Consider the following 16,081-nt stretch of genomic DNA (forward strand, 5'->3'; position numbering starts at 1 on the left):
GATGCATCGTTGCCACCCTAACTGTCTGCTTTATCTTGAGAACCCCCTTTTTTCCACCCATGCCTTTCTATGAAACTCAACCAGCCTCCTTGCTTAGGGTGACACTGCCTTGGCCAGGTTCACACTTGGTGACAATCTCCTCGCATCAGAGGGGTGATCATGGCTAAGGGAGGACTACTCATTTCAAGCCAGAGTGCAGGTAAGGCACCAGTGGTGCTCTGGTCTCGGTGACCCAAATCTGCTTGCCATACTGTCCTTCTCCCACTTCTGCGGGTAGAGGACCCTCTGCCTGTGAACCATTTCACTCCCCTGTGGAAGGGATGTTGGCTACCACCATCAAATTTGGACCTGCCTTCTCTCCTGAGACCCCTCCTACCCTAGGAGGAGGACCAGGAAAGCATGGGGGGAGGAGGGGGAAAACCAACTGCTTCTTCCCAAGGCCTCCAAGGTGCATGTGCAGAGCATCTGGCTGTCCTCAGTGAGAACACGCCCACAGTGGCACTTTTCCTGGAGCTCCAGGAAAGCAGGACTGTGCATAGAGGCAGGTTCTCCCTGAGAGGGGGTACCTGAGTGACACTGTACACTGGGGTCTCCTTGACCCTCTTCTTCAGCTTGCCCCACAGGGAAGGTGAGCAGAGCAACATCAGGGCACAAGGATGTCGATGCAGCATTTTTTAAAAGCATCTAAAGATGCCCAAATTTGCAAACCTGGTGCATTTGGTTGTACCGGTCACACTTGTCAGAGTGTAAAAGATTGGAAGCCAACAGGTTTGCAAGTGGAAGAGCTTTCAGATTTCAGCAATCTTTAGGCTTTGCTTGCCTGGAGGCTGCAGGTCTGGTCCTAACACTGTGCCCAAGTGTCACCATGGCTGGGATGGACGGGGCTGTCTGCACAACTCATTGCAGTGCTGAGTGCCTGGCATGGCCCCCTCCCAAAGTCAGGAGAGGAGAGCTCAGATCCAGTCTGGTTTTACTATATTGTAATATGTATTTGTCGGTTTTTCTCCATTGTTGGCTTTTCTTCAGAACTGCTTAACTTTGTCAGGGAATGGACCACTCTTTTCTGACACCGCATATAAAAATTATTTATTTAACTAAACCCATCTTATGTTCATAAATAGAGGGGGACTGTGTGTGGCTGTAGCTGTGTTGTGCAGTGTATTACAAAGCTCATGGTTCCCCCTTTTCAAGTGTGAGGTTTCATCCACTGTCACCCTACAACTGATACAATTTATGAATTAAGAGATACGGTGCTTTGTATGCTTTGAACACGGCTCACCCTTCTCAGCCCCAGGCTGGGATTCCCCAGGGTCCTGCTTGGGGTCTGGGGACTGAGGGAGCAGTGGGGTGACACTGTGGGGCATAGTGGGGACAGCCAGTCCCCAAAACCTCTGGGGGCAGTCATCCCACCCTGTTCTTTGGGGATGTTGGGGTGCCAGGCCTGGGCAGAGCTGGGGACATTTTGGCTGGAAGAGGGACCAGGGACCCACCCACCCTGGGAAGGCAGAGAGGAACCTGGGCTGGACCCAGCACAGCTGTGGAGCAGAGGGGTGGGGGCTAATTTAGGGGGATTTAGGACACCTGGTTAAAGAGGACTCCTCCTGTCTGCCCTAAAGTCATGGAGCCTGCGGGAATATCTCTGCTTTGGAGCAAAGGGATGGATGCTGTACAAGATGGGATCCTGTGGCCACTGCATGGGGGGCAGCAGGGGCTGGGCTGCCACTGCCTGTGTGGTGGTGTGGGTCTGGCCACATCCTTGCTGCTGCCAAAACCTGGCCAGATCTTGTGGCTGGGCTTGCGGAGGCAGCACTGGTGTGGCTGGAGAGCCCCAAACCTCCACAGGGGAGGTGGAGGTGCATGCCCGTGGTGGGACTGTGGGTGGGAGCCACAGGAAAAACCAAAGATCTTGCTAACAGGCATCATCTGAGAGAGGGAGAAAAGCTGGCTGGGAGCAAGCAGATGGGGAGAGGAGGGGAGAGCTGCAAGGAGTGTGTGTGTGGCCACTCTTGGGTGCCCAAAACCTTCAGAAGCAGAAATACTGTTTGTCACAGGTGAGGAGAAATCACAAGCAGAGTACAGCCTTGAAACCCCCTGCAGCCTCCCAGCTTCAGTGCCTGGGAGCACCTGCCAGAGGGTTTGGGCTGGGCTGGGCTGCAATCCCTGGCCCAAATCACCAGGAGAGGATCCAGGAGCTGCAAATCCCATGGAGAAATAGATTTTCGTGCGTGGTTGGGTGAAAAAAGTAGGCATAAAACCACTCAATTTGTTCCGCAGCAAGAGCAGCAGATGCCAGCTGCTGTCGCCCCTGCCCGTGGGCTGCCTGCTCGGCCCTGGTGCCGCTGCCTTTCCTGGGGCTTTTGTTTCTTGCCTCTGTTTCTTCGCTTGCCAAAAATAGCCTGTGGGATTCAGATGTGAGGTAGCGCGTGGGAGGGGAGGAGATGCGATTGCTACCCATCCAGCTGTGGCCTTCTCCCGAGCGGCTTTGTGCTCCTCCCCGGCCCCTGCCCGGTGCCGTGGCAGGTGCAGGTTTCCTCTCTCCGTGGAAAGTCTGAAGGTTGTCAATACATTGATTTTTCCCTTGACGTGGGGCCTCTCTGTCACTCCTTTGGCTGTGAATTCTATGATTTCTCAACTGATTTTTGTGCTTTCTGAGTAGAGAAGGGGATGAGAGGGTAATGAGTACATCGGGCACATCAGCAGGACTGGCACGGGGGGTTGTGGGCGAGCGGCGGCAGGAGCAAGCAGCTGCACGGTCATCTACTGGGAGAGGTGCTTGCATGGCTCAAGACACACTGAGATCACTATGAAATATATGTGGTTTTTTCTTAGTTTTGCATAAGAAATAAGATTTTGTCGTTTGCTTGGGTTTTTTTTCCTCAAAAACATTGGGATGCCAGTTTTCAAGCAGGGTCTCTCCAGCTCGTGTCACTGAGCTCAGGGCTGCCGGGCAGCAGGAACTGGAGGATAGCTGTCCACATGCCATATGGCTCTGCACAGTGGCAACTCGGGTGACAGGCCTGTCCTAGCATCTCTGTGCACTACTTTGGAGTCTTATTCTTTTTTATCCCCCTTCCCAGTTAGGCACTGTGTGTCCAGGTGCCAGCCTTATCTCAGCACCCCTCGCACCCCTCGTCAGGGCAGGGTCTCCACTGGCAGGGTCTCATCTCTTCTAAGAGGCCAAATCTATTGCATGCACCCCTGCCTGGGCATAAGGGTGTCTTCTCCCCCGTTTTGGTTTAGGTTTGGGCACACTCGTGCTGTGGAGCTGGGGCTGTTGGCGAGAGCAGCCCACCACAAAGGGGCACCTCCAGGGCATCCCCAGCTGCAGGGGTGGTTTGGGCTGTGCAGATTAAGTTGTCAGGGTGTTTTTTCTGTTTTTTCACATTGATAGTCATTTGGAGCCAAACTCCACCGCTTGGAGGATGATGGTGCTGCCTACATCAGAGCTGGGTCATGCAAAGGGGCCATTTGGGACCTGGCGCAAGAAAGAGGCCAAAGGGACACCGTATTCAGCAGGAGCAGGGTGGAGGGTCTCTGGTTAAGGCCTGGATCTGGCCTCATGGGGACCCAGGAGTGGAGATGCTCCCCCCAAAAGGAGACTGGGGGATGCCTCCTTCTTGCTCTCCTGCCCGGTGCAGGCTCCAGGGCACTCGTGTCTGAATGCAGCCTGGTTCTGCCTTTGCAATAATTCCTCCAAATGTCACTTGGGTTCAAGCAGGCTCCCTTGCAGACTTCCATGTTTTCCCACAATGTGCCCAAGGTCACTGTTTCTTTTTTACTTGTTCTTTTCCCCTCTCCAACTGTTGTGTTTGGGGAGGGAGAGCAGGGTCTAGTCCTCCTGCCCTTGATCCTCCTCCCACTTTGGCTGCGGGCTGAGAATGTGGCATGTCTCTATCAAAGAGTTAAAAATATCAGTGTGCAGGAGAGGTCTTGTCCAAGTGGTAGACCAAAGGAAATCCTGTCACCACACCTAATCACAGAGAAAAAAAAAAAAAAAAGAAGCACTAACTAAAAAAAAAAAAATCAATCTCAAAACAGGCAGGAAGTCACTTATCTACAGCAATCCGCCAGTGCAGCGGAGAGCAGCTAGTTCTCCATAAAGCATCCTTGTTAGCAGAGTGCAAGCGGGCTTGTGGGATGGAAATACATCTCCTTCCCCTGGGCCCAGGTGCCCACTGGGTGATGGTGAGAGCAACAGCCCGAGTGTCAGCATCATCATTCGCACCGGTACCCCTGCCAGCACCCAGTAAATCGCAGGGTGGACGACGCAGCCACAGGCATTTTGAGCAAATTGGGGATGTCCAGCGCAAGCTCTGGCTTTGCTTTTCTGGTGGAAACAAAGGAAGCAGCACCGAAAGCTAAAAAGCAATTTTTATCCTTCTTTATTTGTTGAAAATGTCAATTAAAAAACTGTTCAAAATAAAAACATGTTAGAAAAGTTGAACTTGCATAAGTAGTTACAGTAAATAAACCTACATGACAAAGATAAACTGGAAGGCAGCTGACACAACATCCATCTAAAGACAGACTCACTGGAACCTATTTACAAAGCACTGTAAACAAAGTAAATATGGAAACATTGCTGTCCATCCGGCATGGCTTCTTTTCCTTTTTATTTTATTTTCTTGTCTTTTTTTGGCTTCTAGCTCTTGACAAATGCTTGATCCAAAATGTCCCAGTGTGCCCTCCGTCACATTACAGCTTACAAACATGCATATGTACACAGCACAGGTTTCAACTAAACAGGGAAACATTTCTACCCTCTCCTTGAAGTGTAAATGGCCCCTGGCTTGCACCCTTGCACTGGCTGCACACGTGAGCCCGGGCCCCAGCCCACCTTTGGGCAGGCAGCAGGACTGGGAAGTGCTGGTGTGTCCAGGCAGGGCCTCCCAGAACAGCAGCGTGAGCTGCTCAGTGTGCAGCAAAGGCTGTTTATCCTGGAAAACAATTAACCAGCACAGCAGGCCTTGACTGCTGACCAAACCACTCAACTGTGAGCCTGGGCGAGGATGTGGAGAGCTGCCATCCAGCTGGGATGCTCTGGAGATGGCAAATGTAGCCAGAGCAGAAAAGACCTCTGTTTTGTCCTAGAAACAGCTTAGACTTAAAGAGCGTTTCCTTTTACACTCCTTGTGATGTTTTCGAGTCTAGCTTTCCCCAGACACCATTTACTATGTTCTGGCTGAATTTTAATTGCAAGGAGGGAGTTGTAATTATTGCCTCTATTACATCCTTCATGACCAACGTAACAGTATGACTGTAATGAGCTGTGGTGCATCTGCACACCCTGGGATGATGCTGCCCTGTGATATACTTGTAAGACTTATCATTAACAGGAGGTTACTTTTATAATGCTGCTAAGGAAGGAAGGAAAACATCAGTTCTAAACTAGGGTATAACACCAAATAAGATGAAGATAGCTGATACATATGCATGTTGCCTGTGTGCTGTGTTTGAGGAGCTGTGCAGGGATCTAGAGGGGTGCTGCACGTCCTTGCCCCAGGAGCATTCCAGCCCTTGTCAAAGCATAAATATAAATATCTTTCCTATCCCAAGAGAAAGTTCCTTTTTCCCAGCCGAAAGCCCCTTTGGGGCGATGGGGGGAGAAGTGGCTGGTGGCTACGTTCCCAGCCTTTGGGAAGGAGCGATGGGGAGCCTAACGTGGGCAGAAGGGAGCAAGGAACCAGCACATTTGGGGGTTGTTTTTTGTCATCAAGCAGTGTTTACATTTCATACAGAGAAAAGCATGTCCTGCAAGGGGAAGCACAGCAAAACTATAAACTCATACGATACCTGGACACTCAATGTGAAAACAAAGCAGGGGGCGGGGAGTTATAGTTCATGCATAAGAAAAGGGATGGGGGGGCAGAACAGCAGTTACCTGTTGTGCTAATCACGAGCTGTTAGGAGGCAGCACTGTGCAACATACCTTCCCATGCGCTCTGACAGGTGCTCCAGATCTGACTTCCCCAAGGAGTTCAAATGTCTTCATGTTAATTGCACATTTTAATCAGTATCAAGGCCACACGGGAACCACAGTATTGCTGGGCTCTAGTTCGCTACAGTCAACTAATGGGGAAAAAGAAGGTGGATGGGAAAAGCTTCCCCAGTTGTGATTATCTGAAAAGAGGAGCATGGTGCTTTTTGGTTTCTGCTCAATGCCACCTCAATAATGTTTTCATTCAATAAATAGGTACCGGTGCTTTTGAAAAGAATGAAAGCATTAAAAAGTGCTTAAGCTTCCTCTAGGAAACTGCTGCCAAACCCTCTGTGAGCAGCAATCATTAGCAGAGTTTGTATTTGCTCCCAGTAGCAGGTACGATGAGGTATTAGTTGCTGCAGATGAATTGTGAATCATGGACCGCTTGCTTACCGGTTTAGTTGTGATCGATTGTTTCTGGTTTATTTCCTTACTGGATGGAAGAAAAACTATTTTTTTTTCTCTATGACTTTTTTTTTGGTAACAAAATTCCCCAAACCAACAAAATAAGGAGCAAGAAGAGGCAAAGGATCCAGTTCCACTTCCCAGAAAACACCTGAGGTCACACACCACTGCCAGCAGCTTCTCCCCAAATTCAGGCAATCAGGGATGACTTGCGCCCCGTGTCCTCCCTGCCACACTCGTCCGTCTGCTTCAGCAGCCTTCTAACCAGCTTCTCCAAATCCTTCCTGGACTTAAGCTCTTCCTCCAAACACTGTTTCATCCTTTTGTTCTCCTGAAAGGGGAAAAATAAAGGAATAAAGATGCAGTTAACGCCCATGCACTTTACGCAGGGAAGTACTTCTATGCGCCTGGCTGCCTGGTGATGAAGCATCAGGAACATTTGACAGGTCGCTGCTGGCTTGTGAGGATGCACAACACGGGTTACTTGTGGTCCGATCCTCTCAAGCAGACCCTTCCTACCTTACAGACCTGCATGAAACTCAGTGACTTTGAGCAGGCAGAAGCATCCTGCCACAAACCTAATTTTAGCCTGCGTTGGAAGATCCTTTGCTCCCAGAGTGGTGTCTCCCACCTCCAGGCTTAGGGCTGGAAAAAGGAGGACTCCTCTGAGTCTACAAGAACTGGTATCCACCAGACCCCTATAACACGAACATTCAAATTGAAAGAGCTTCTAGAGTAGGGGGAAAGACCAACCACTCCTTCCCTCCTGCTGGCTCTGGTGCTCAAGAGATGCGTGGTGAGCTGAATCAGGAGAAAACTAAAGCTGATTCAGGGAGCTGCAGGACTGCATCAGCATCAGCAAGACTCTTTCTGGGCATGGACCAGTCAAAGACAATGACCTGGAGCAGCCTGGCTGGCTTTTGCTCAACTCCCAGCACAAACAATCCCACTCAAATTACCTGCTTCAGTTCTTTGACTTCATCTTTCAGTGCATAAACCGTGTCAACAAGGCTCCTGCAAAAAGAAATGTAAAAAAAAAAAAAAAAAAAAAAAAAAAAAAAGTGCAGCAAAACAGCAAGAGCATGGGAACTTTAAGAGCAAGGTGTTGATGGGGAAGGTGCTTCCAGCTTCTGCTGGACAAGCATGAGGCTGCTCCTACCACTGCTGCCCATGAGGGGACTCTAGAAACACATCCCAGGAGCAGTTATAGGCCACCGGTCCAAAATTCAGGGCTCTTTTCTGAAAACTTGAGAATAATACTTTGTTCTGCTATCTTTAAATTATCAACAAAGGTCTGTGGCTTTGGCTTCCTTGTTTATGCTACTGCAATAAATAACAATGATTTTAAAACTGGAAATGCCTGAGCATTTTTTGTAAAATGGCCTTGATTCCTTGAGGTTATGCTGCAGAAAAACAAGCATGAAAGGAATGCACTGTCTGGGTTAGAAAAGGAGCAGATTAATGCAGTCACCCAGATGCTGAAGCTACTAACAGGCTGGGGTCACTCACAGACAGGGTGCCAGGAAGGCTCTCAAGGGGTAGCAGCAGCCCAGTATGTCAGTAGTTTAAAAAAAAAAAAAAAAAAGAGCCCCTTGTTTGGTTCTGTCTTCCTCAATCCCATTAGCTACATCCGGATAAGCTCTGGGACTCGATAAACTGACTCTTGGGATTTGGCACAGACTCCCAGAGGGCTGTAGCCACGTCACAGCAGCTGGGAAGGCAGCCCTGTTCTTAAAAAGGGACAAAACAGCAACTGAAATAGCCCTTTGGTTCTCACCAGGACTAAGGCAGCAGTCGGTGCTACCAGCCCTGCTCTGCAGAGATGCAGGAGCAGAGGGCACTGGTTTTTAACGTCCTTCCAAAAAGCAACCAGGGGATCTGCAAGCGGAGAGCAGCCACACTTACTTTTCCTCTGTGACAGTCTGGCCATTGCTTCGTGTTTCCTCTATGATGATTTTCTCTTCCTCGGGAAGAAGGACTTGGGGGATGGAGTCTTTACGGGAGCCTGTGTACAAGAATTACTCATCAGGAATGAAAAAGGAGACCTTCCCTGACACCCAGGCTGCTCCGGAGACAGCACGGCCAATGCAGCCCTTGTTCTCCCTGCTCCTCTGCAAGCCCGGGGCTGGCTGTGACACGGGGGCTGGAGCAGCCGCCGGCTACCTGCCATGGTTTAGTACTGGCTTACACATACCACTAACCTGGACCTAAAGCAGCAAATGGAAAGTTTTCACGAGTGCTCACTGCATCTAAAGCTACGTCATGACATAAATTAAATAATTCTATTAGGTTCAAGAGCTCTCAGAAGAAGCATGCCCTCCCTTTTTCAAATGTACCATTATTTGATAGTTTGGTGATTTAATTTCACATCTCACCAACAATGATAAATAGTTACATTTCCAGAGTTGAAGATGTTAGATAGGTTCTTATGATGCAGCTTGTTCTTAAACACGCAGCTGATTGAGAGATAATATTCATGCTTCCTTTCTATATGCAACCTGAGATTACCATCAGGTTTTCAGTGCTGACAGCCACAGGCACTGCCTAGGTTTGCTTAATTCCTAACTAGTGCTGGCGAAAGAGCTGTGTCTCATCTGCCCTCCTACCTGCTTCATTCTCTGCGTTTAGAAGAAAAACAATGGCAACTAAACCGCTAGGTAGATGAAGCTCCCTTATCTTGAAGGCTGAACACCACACAGTTTCCTAGCATGAGTCTTGTTGCTGTATGATGCAACTATCTGTTTTTTTCCCAGAGGGGTTATCAGTGTTGCTGGCAGAGTAAGAACTAAATAATCTGGTTGTGTGCCCACCTGAGCTGAGAGCTTGCTGGAAGCCTGCCCCGGTACAGTATGCCTCGATCACCTTCAGGATCTGAGCATCTTCTTCCAGCGCAGCAGTACCTGTAAAACATTGCAGACAAGAGCTGTCACAAAAAGCAAAGTGTTCTGGCTTCGTCCCTCTCAGCCTTTGCTCCCAAGTCCCTTAAGAGAAGCGCATGCTGTTCCCCTGACTGACACTGTCTCTGGGACTTCACCTAATTCCCTTTTGCAGTCCTTTACATTTTCTGGCCTTTGCAACACCCTGTGGCATTGAGCACCATGACTAAACAGTATGAAAACACACCTCTAGCTGCTCATCTCAGCAAAGCTCAGGGGGTGATGCCTGACTTTGGGTGCAGGCAACACCAAGAAATGGGTAGGTAGAGCAGCCCTGCTAGGAGGGGTCCAGTGCAGCTACATCAGAGCAGGACTTGGAAATGTGAAGTCTTCATTTCCAGCCTTAGCTCAGCGCTGTCTTCCCGAGGGAGACAACTGACCTTCAAGCTGCACACTGCAGCAGCTCACTGCTGGGTGACCATAACCTTTCATGTAAAACCCCAGAGGACTGTCCCAAAAGGACTTCAGAGAGCTGCCAGAACATCCTTCTCTGCAGGTGAACACCCCTGCAGGGATAAGGCCTTTTTTTGTTCCCTGATCCCCCATGGAAACTGTCCCAGGACCTGCTGGCATGGCCAGGTAAGGGTTTGTCCCAGCTCTCATATTTTGAAGACTGTTAATGTGCAATTTTACTGCAGCTTTTAACTCCTTGGAAGTAGCTCCTTGGCTTCGTACCCAGAACAAGACCACCCACAACCCATGACCTTGTGCTAGCAATCATGAGGAGGGTGGTAGCATGTCTGGCAGTCATAACTGGGAGGGGATCTGTCAGAGGCTGAGGACCAGTGCGCTTCCAGAAGCCTCCTGTGCTCAACAGCACATAGGCTTGTTCACAACGTGAGCATCCTGTGGCATCCTGCACCATAAGAAAGGCTGTTTCCAAAGTCCCATGGAGATCACCAAGTACACAGAAACCTCCAAAAGGAAGAGAAAAAGATAACACTTACTTTTCCGAATAACAAACTCTTCATCAGATGGTTTTCTCTCTGTTTTCCTTTTTGGAAGAAACTTCTTCATTGTTTTTGGACTTTTGCTGGAATCCTATAGAGAAACAGACTCTTGTGTTTAACCAGAACCAAAGGTAGCTCGAACAGAGGAGCAGGGCAGCTGAATGCAGCTATCTGTATTATGCACAACACATTAGAGCATTACAAAGCAGGCAATGACAAAGTTGGGGAAAATTATGCTTTTTGCCTTTCCCACGTGGTAGTTGTGGCCCACTGCTCCCTGGAACAGCAGTGGGAACAGCATCGGCGGGTCTGGGCCAGGACAAGCTCCTCTAGCAAATTCAACCCTTGGCTAAGATCCTTTAGCCAAAGAATTCACATTCACAGCACTTTTAGTCCGCTTACCAACTCTGTGGTCTTTGTTAGAAAACCCTATAATATTGTTTATTTCCTTGACTTGATTTGATTTCTAATATAAACCAGTTGGCAAATAACATTGCCTGTAAATGCACACAATTTGTTTGAGAGTATAAATCTCCCACACAGATACACAAACAAATACACACAAAGTTAGTGTTTGCTATGACTCCACAAGTAAGAAACACAAGCTTTTATCTCCTTCACTGAGTTACAAGCCTTGCTGATTTGGAGAGAATTAATGTGTTAGTAGGTTACATGCAATACAGATTTTAAGCAGGAGAAGAGGCATGCCAGGAAGTTTAAGTACCATAATACTAAATCCGTATCTCAAAATATGTTTGCCAGTCACTACTGACTCTCATGATAACTTGCTGATACAGCCAGGCAAAATTAGGGTCATGCAAGCACGAGAAGCATGAACAGGAACAAGCATTCTTTGCCACAATAAGCCAAAGAGATGTATCTACCCTTACCTTTAAGATATAAGACATCCTCTACAATGAATATGCAAAGAAAGAGAAGATGAGTGTGAGAGACTGATGATTTTATTGACCAAGTCCATTAAATCCACAATTCTAAAACACATTTAAATGTTAGTCTTGTGATTAATGTGGCACACCTTCTGTGCTGGTTTTAGAGCACTATCAACATGCAAAGGAGAACGGTGTCATGCAAAACTGAAAAAAATTACATGTGAAACGCATGGTAAGTGGGCATTAATATACTCTAAACACATCAAAATAGAGAACATGCCTCCTCCGTTAGTAGTAGGTTTCTGTAGATGTTGGTTGGCTAAAACAATGCTTAAAAATGCAGGACCCATTGGTGCTAGGCAATGCTGCAGCCACCCTGTGCGTCCAGCTCCATCTGAGCCCCTCGGGGACTGGCTCCATACCAGTCCTGTGGTCTTAACCCCACCCAGCCAGGATGATGGGATGCTCTGCCATCCTCACCGGAGGCAGCATCAGGCATCGGGATCTCCCAGCTCTGCTGGCAGGACAGGGAGCTCCCTGCACACCCCGTGGAGAGCCCCATCCCTGGGATGCTCCGCACAGGGGGCTGCCTGGCTCTCCTGCAGGTCTGGCCAGCCAAGTACTGAATCCCAATATTAGAAACCCTTCACCTAATGCAAAGCAGGCCACTTAAAAAAAAGTAGAAGAAATAATTCGTGAAACTTCTTCACTTTGCTAACCTGAATCCGGGCACACTTGCTTTACCCACAGTACTTGCTCTGTCACTACAAATGATTTACTGGAAACAGAACAGGAAAAATGACCCAATTTCAATGGAAATTTCAGTGCTGTGTGGTACGCAAGCAGGTTCTGGGGTTTCCTGAGCACAGCTAGGTATGAGGAAATGCACAAGACTATGCCATCCCGTCCTACACTACTAGAAGCCAATTAAAGTAACACTGGATGTCTGAAAATCTCTAATCTTTTAATCAAACTCCCCCACTCCCTTCCCTGCAAATAACCTTTGAAATTTGTATTTCTTCATTGTATCTTCATTATAGGAAGGTGTCTGAGCTGTTAGCCTAGTTTATTTTGTGCCCTGTTTTTAATTAAAAAACAAAACCAGTGAAATAGGACTTCTGCTTAATGATTGAGCACGCGGGAGGGAGGGATAAGGCAGATGCAGAGCTGCTTGGGCCAACAACTGAATTTATTTCATATTTTTCATCGCAGCCTCTTGTTTAAGATTCCCTCCCCTGAGAAGGGAGCTGCCCCCCAGGCTCAGGTTGGACTGTCTGGGTACCAGGCTGAGCCTGCCCAGCTCTGCTCCAGCTCTGGTGGACTCATTGCCTTTGGGTTTCCACCAGTGTGGCCAGCACAGCCCCTCAAGCAGTGGCTGGTCCTAGTGAGCCTCCTCATCAGCCACGTTTTCAGCTGTGAAGTGTTTGCCACAGCCAAGCCCCGTGGTGACATTAAGGTGCTCTGCTGTTGTCCCAGGTCTGGTCCTACCAACTGGCCCTGCAGCAAAGTGACAGCACATCTGTGCCAAACACAAGGACATGACCTGATAAGCTTTTCATTACCTGGGCACTTTCTAGCCCCAGCAGTGCCTTCAAACAAAGGCTCGTTAGAGGAAGTGGGGGCTGTCTCTACTGCTTTCCACAGGTGGCCTGTGATACCCCCGTTCCCATGCAAACCACATTTTTGGTCTTTTGACACCTTGCACGATACCATCCAGGCTGCAGCCCTTCGGGGCTCTCTGCCTGCTCAGCTTCTGTGGCAAAAACCTCTTGCCTGGTTTCAACACAGAAAGTTTAACTCCTGCTATGCAGGGCAGGGGACATCTGAGAAACCGCAAAGGGCCGTGGTTATTAATGATATCAATCTGTGATTTTGGCCAAATTTATAAATAAATATCAGCCTTGCACTTTCACACAGAAAAAATTCTCTACTTCAAGCCTCTTCCTATATTTTAATCCACCATGCAAGCAAGAAATGGTTTAGTCTATGTTAGGGATTTGGACCATGCAAAGATTAAGGGTCGTTTCCATTCTGCTTGGTTGGTTTTTGAACAAGTTAATTCCCAAACTGAAATGCATTGTTTTACAAATTTTAAGAAATAAATGTAAGAAAACACCATGAGGCAACCTAAACTCTTTATCTGGAGCAGCAGACCTACAGTCACCCTGGCTGCCATGCCCTCCATTCCTGAGTGCTGGGGGACTAAGGGGGGGTCCAAGCCCCCCTCCCCATCCCCATGGGGAGCCCAGGCAGTGATGCTCCCAGGGCTGCTGTACCAAGAAAGGTGGCTGACTCAGAACCGGAGTGCTCACTCAGTAAGGGGAACGTTACCCAAACTACTGGTGAGTAATCCCAAAAGTTTAATGTGAGGTAGGGAAGGAGAACACTGCAACTGCAGCAAGGGGTGAGAATCGGAGCTGGGTTATATTTTGGGTTTCCCCACGCTGCCTCCTACCTCCCAGGGGTTTCTGCGGGGGAAGCGATCCCTCAGGCTGCTGCCTCCCAGCAGGGTATGGGTGTGTAAAACACTCGGGTGGGCGGCGAAGGAGGGTCCAGCCCCACGGCTGCTGCAGGGAGCCCTGCTCCAGCCACTAAAGCACAGGGTGGAAGAGACAAGAAATATCAACAGGCCTTTTTGCTCTTCCTCTTGGTGCAGCATCACTGCTCGATCCTGGGCAATGCCAAGCTGCTGCTAGGCTGGAGCTGGAACATGTCCCAGCAGGGAGCCCAGCTCCCACCCATGGCTCAGAGCAAGGCAGGAGGAGGAGAAGAGGCAGCAGCTCCACCACAGCACTGCCAAAGGAGAGCACTGGATGGGATGTGCAAGGCTGTGAGACACCCTGTTGCGGGACTGGTGACATCCAGTAGTCGAGAGCAAACATCAAGCCTGCAAACACGTGCTCACGTTTCACTCACAGCACAAAGTCAGCCACAGCGACAAGCATCCATTGCAGGACTGGGGCAAAACTTGGCAGAGTGATTTCTCTCAATGTCCCCATTAACCTCAGTTTCTGTGCCCTTGCTACAGGATAAGAAACCTGGACACAAGCACTAGGGATTGCCATGAAATCAGGCTCTTCTGCAGGCACAGGGGTGATTACCTCTTTGTAACTCAGTGCTGCTGATGGTCTGAGTGGAGGAGCAGGACGGAGGCAGCTCAAGCTCCAGGGCTTGAGGATTTTGGGGGGTTCTAGAGGTCCACGGATCTGTCCGGCTGAACTAAATGTCTGAGAAAATAGATGAGAAGAAAATGAAGACTGTTATCCACCAACAATGTAGAGAAGCAGAGAGCGATGGACAAGAGTTCACTGTGAACTCCTTTGTTGCAACAAAAATAGGGCAGGATACACATAAAATGGTACAAGCATGGCACGATTACAAACAAAAATGTGGTATGTGTCTTACAGCTGTACCCATCACCTCGATATCAAGGTGCACTGCCAAAACAGAGAGATCAGCCAGCTCTGAGGGACCCTGGGCAGCAGAGAGGCTGGGGAGGCAAGGCACTTACCGAATGAGTGCTCCAGGACTGCGTTTTGGATACGGTGTTGCACGTCCCTTTGGTGAGCCTTTGCAAGTGGTCAAGCCATTCGTGCAAATCCTGGCTGGTGCTACAGGACACAGTGATCCGCTCTGTCATGTTCCCTGCAACGGAGGGTTAAATAACCATCTTTAGCAAGCGGTAGAGACCCAGGAGGAAACACAGGGTGACCTCAACTTGGCACAGCAGCAAGCAGCTCCTCAGATTGCAAAGTCCAGTGGCTGCAAAAAAGGCCAGGGCAAAGATGTGACTGCCCGTCCTGCTCTGGGCACACAGTGCCAGCCAGCGTGGGAGATGCAGACAAAAGCTTAGGGAACTGGCGAGATGAATGTGTGAGGAATTATTCAATGTTAAAAGTAAGCAAACACAGTATTTCCTGACACCAATTACCACCAGCACAAATAGCTGCAGTGCAGCCAAGGCACTGAACATGAAATGACTGTGTATAGCTAAAGGTAATGAGATAAACTGAAGGGGAAATTTGGGAGGGACATTAGGAAAGCTACCTGATGATCAGACCTATTAATCTGACAATAAATGAGGTGCTCACAGCTGCACAGGATGGATGCTGGACACAGATGGGGCATGCACAGCACAGAGAAGGGCTGCTGGGGCAGGAATTTGTCCCATATGAAACACTATGGTCTCTGAAAGCAGCCCAGTGCCAGAGACAGAGCTCAAGAGCACTGGGAGAAGGTTGCCTCAACCAGGAGGGAGATGCTCAGGAACTCAGGCAACACATGGTAAAAGAGCAAAGAGTGTGATGCAGTGGTTAGTGGGAGGAGAAGCACCAGTACCTCCAGTGGCAGATGCTGTTTGGACTGGGAGCATGGCCCCAGGCAGGGGCCCCACTGACCTGCAATTTCAAACGTGTGCTCGTTCCCTTCGGCATCTTCCAGCTTTGTCAGCGTCATTCCCGTCAAAGGCAGCTTTCCCTAGGAGAACTGAGGAGTCAGTGTCTGCAGCGGCTTCCCAGTGGGCATTGTTCTGCTTGTTTCTGCTCATTCTTTCTCTTTGGGAATCGCCATTAAAAACTAATTTGTGAAGGCTTCAGAATGCAGGAAGAGTCTCCTTTAATGGATGGATCTAGATTTCCCTGCACAACTAGGTCAAACCCCTGAGATGTTCCCCTGACAACTGAGTCATCCCTGGCTCATCAGCCACCCTTTCCCTTCAATAGGTGCAAACCCTTTTTACAATAGTCAGAAGGATCAACTTCCCCTGTTTTTTCTGAAAGCCTTCCCTGTCCCTCTGTTTTGCATGTTGATATGCCTGCTCACCTTACTTCCACTGGTGGGTAAAATAAAAAAAAACCCAACAGCTAAATCCTTCCTAAACTTTTCCCATCTCCCTTGCATGTGACAAATGATACATCAACA

General features: G+C 48.9%; 1 protein-coding gene across 3 annotated transcripts in view; it reads right to left on the reverse strand.

The window, feature by feature from the left end:
• Positions 1–4,363: 4,363 nt before the first annotated feature.
• The window catches only part of ARHGEF6 (Rac/Cdc42 guanine nucleotide exchange factor 6), a 40,812-nt gene continuing 29,094 nt past the window's right edge, over positions 4,364–16,081 (reverse strand). For 2 of the 3 annotated variants that reach the window (XM_026848464.1, XM_026848467.1), the window contains 9 exons: positions 15,559–15,637; positions 14,673–14,806; positions 14,263–14,388; positions 11,162–11,182; positions 10,269–10,362; positions 9,196–9,285; positions 8,291–8,390; positions 7,345–7,399; positions 4,364–6,716 (listed from right to left, as the gene is read on the reverse strand). In XM_026848464.1, the coding sequence (XP_026704265.1) occupies positions 6,576–6,716; positions 7,345–7,399; positions 8,291–8,390; positions 9,196–9,285; positions 10,269–10,362; positions 11,162–11,182; positions 14,263–14,388; positions 14,673–14,806; positions 15,559–15,637 (840 nt within the window). In that variant the 3' untranslated portion in view covers positions 4,364–6,575. The remainder of the gene's footprint in view (positions 6,717–7,344; positions 7,400–8,290; positions 8,391–9,195; positions 9,286–10,268; positions 10,363–11,161; positions 11,183–14,262; positions 14,389–14,672; positions 14,807–15,558; positions 15,638–16,081) is intronic. The other variant, XM_026848466.1, reaches the window with a different exon arrangement.

Source organism: Athene cunicularia (genome assembly GCF_003259725.1).
Source record: "Athene cunicularia isolate RWA chromosome 4 unlocalized genomic scaffold, athCun1 chr4_part3, whole genome shotgun sequence".
Classification (NCBI taxonomy): Eukaryota; Metazoa; Chordata; class Aves; order Strigiformes; family Strigidae; genus Athene; species Athene cunicularia.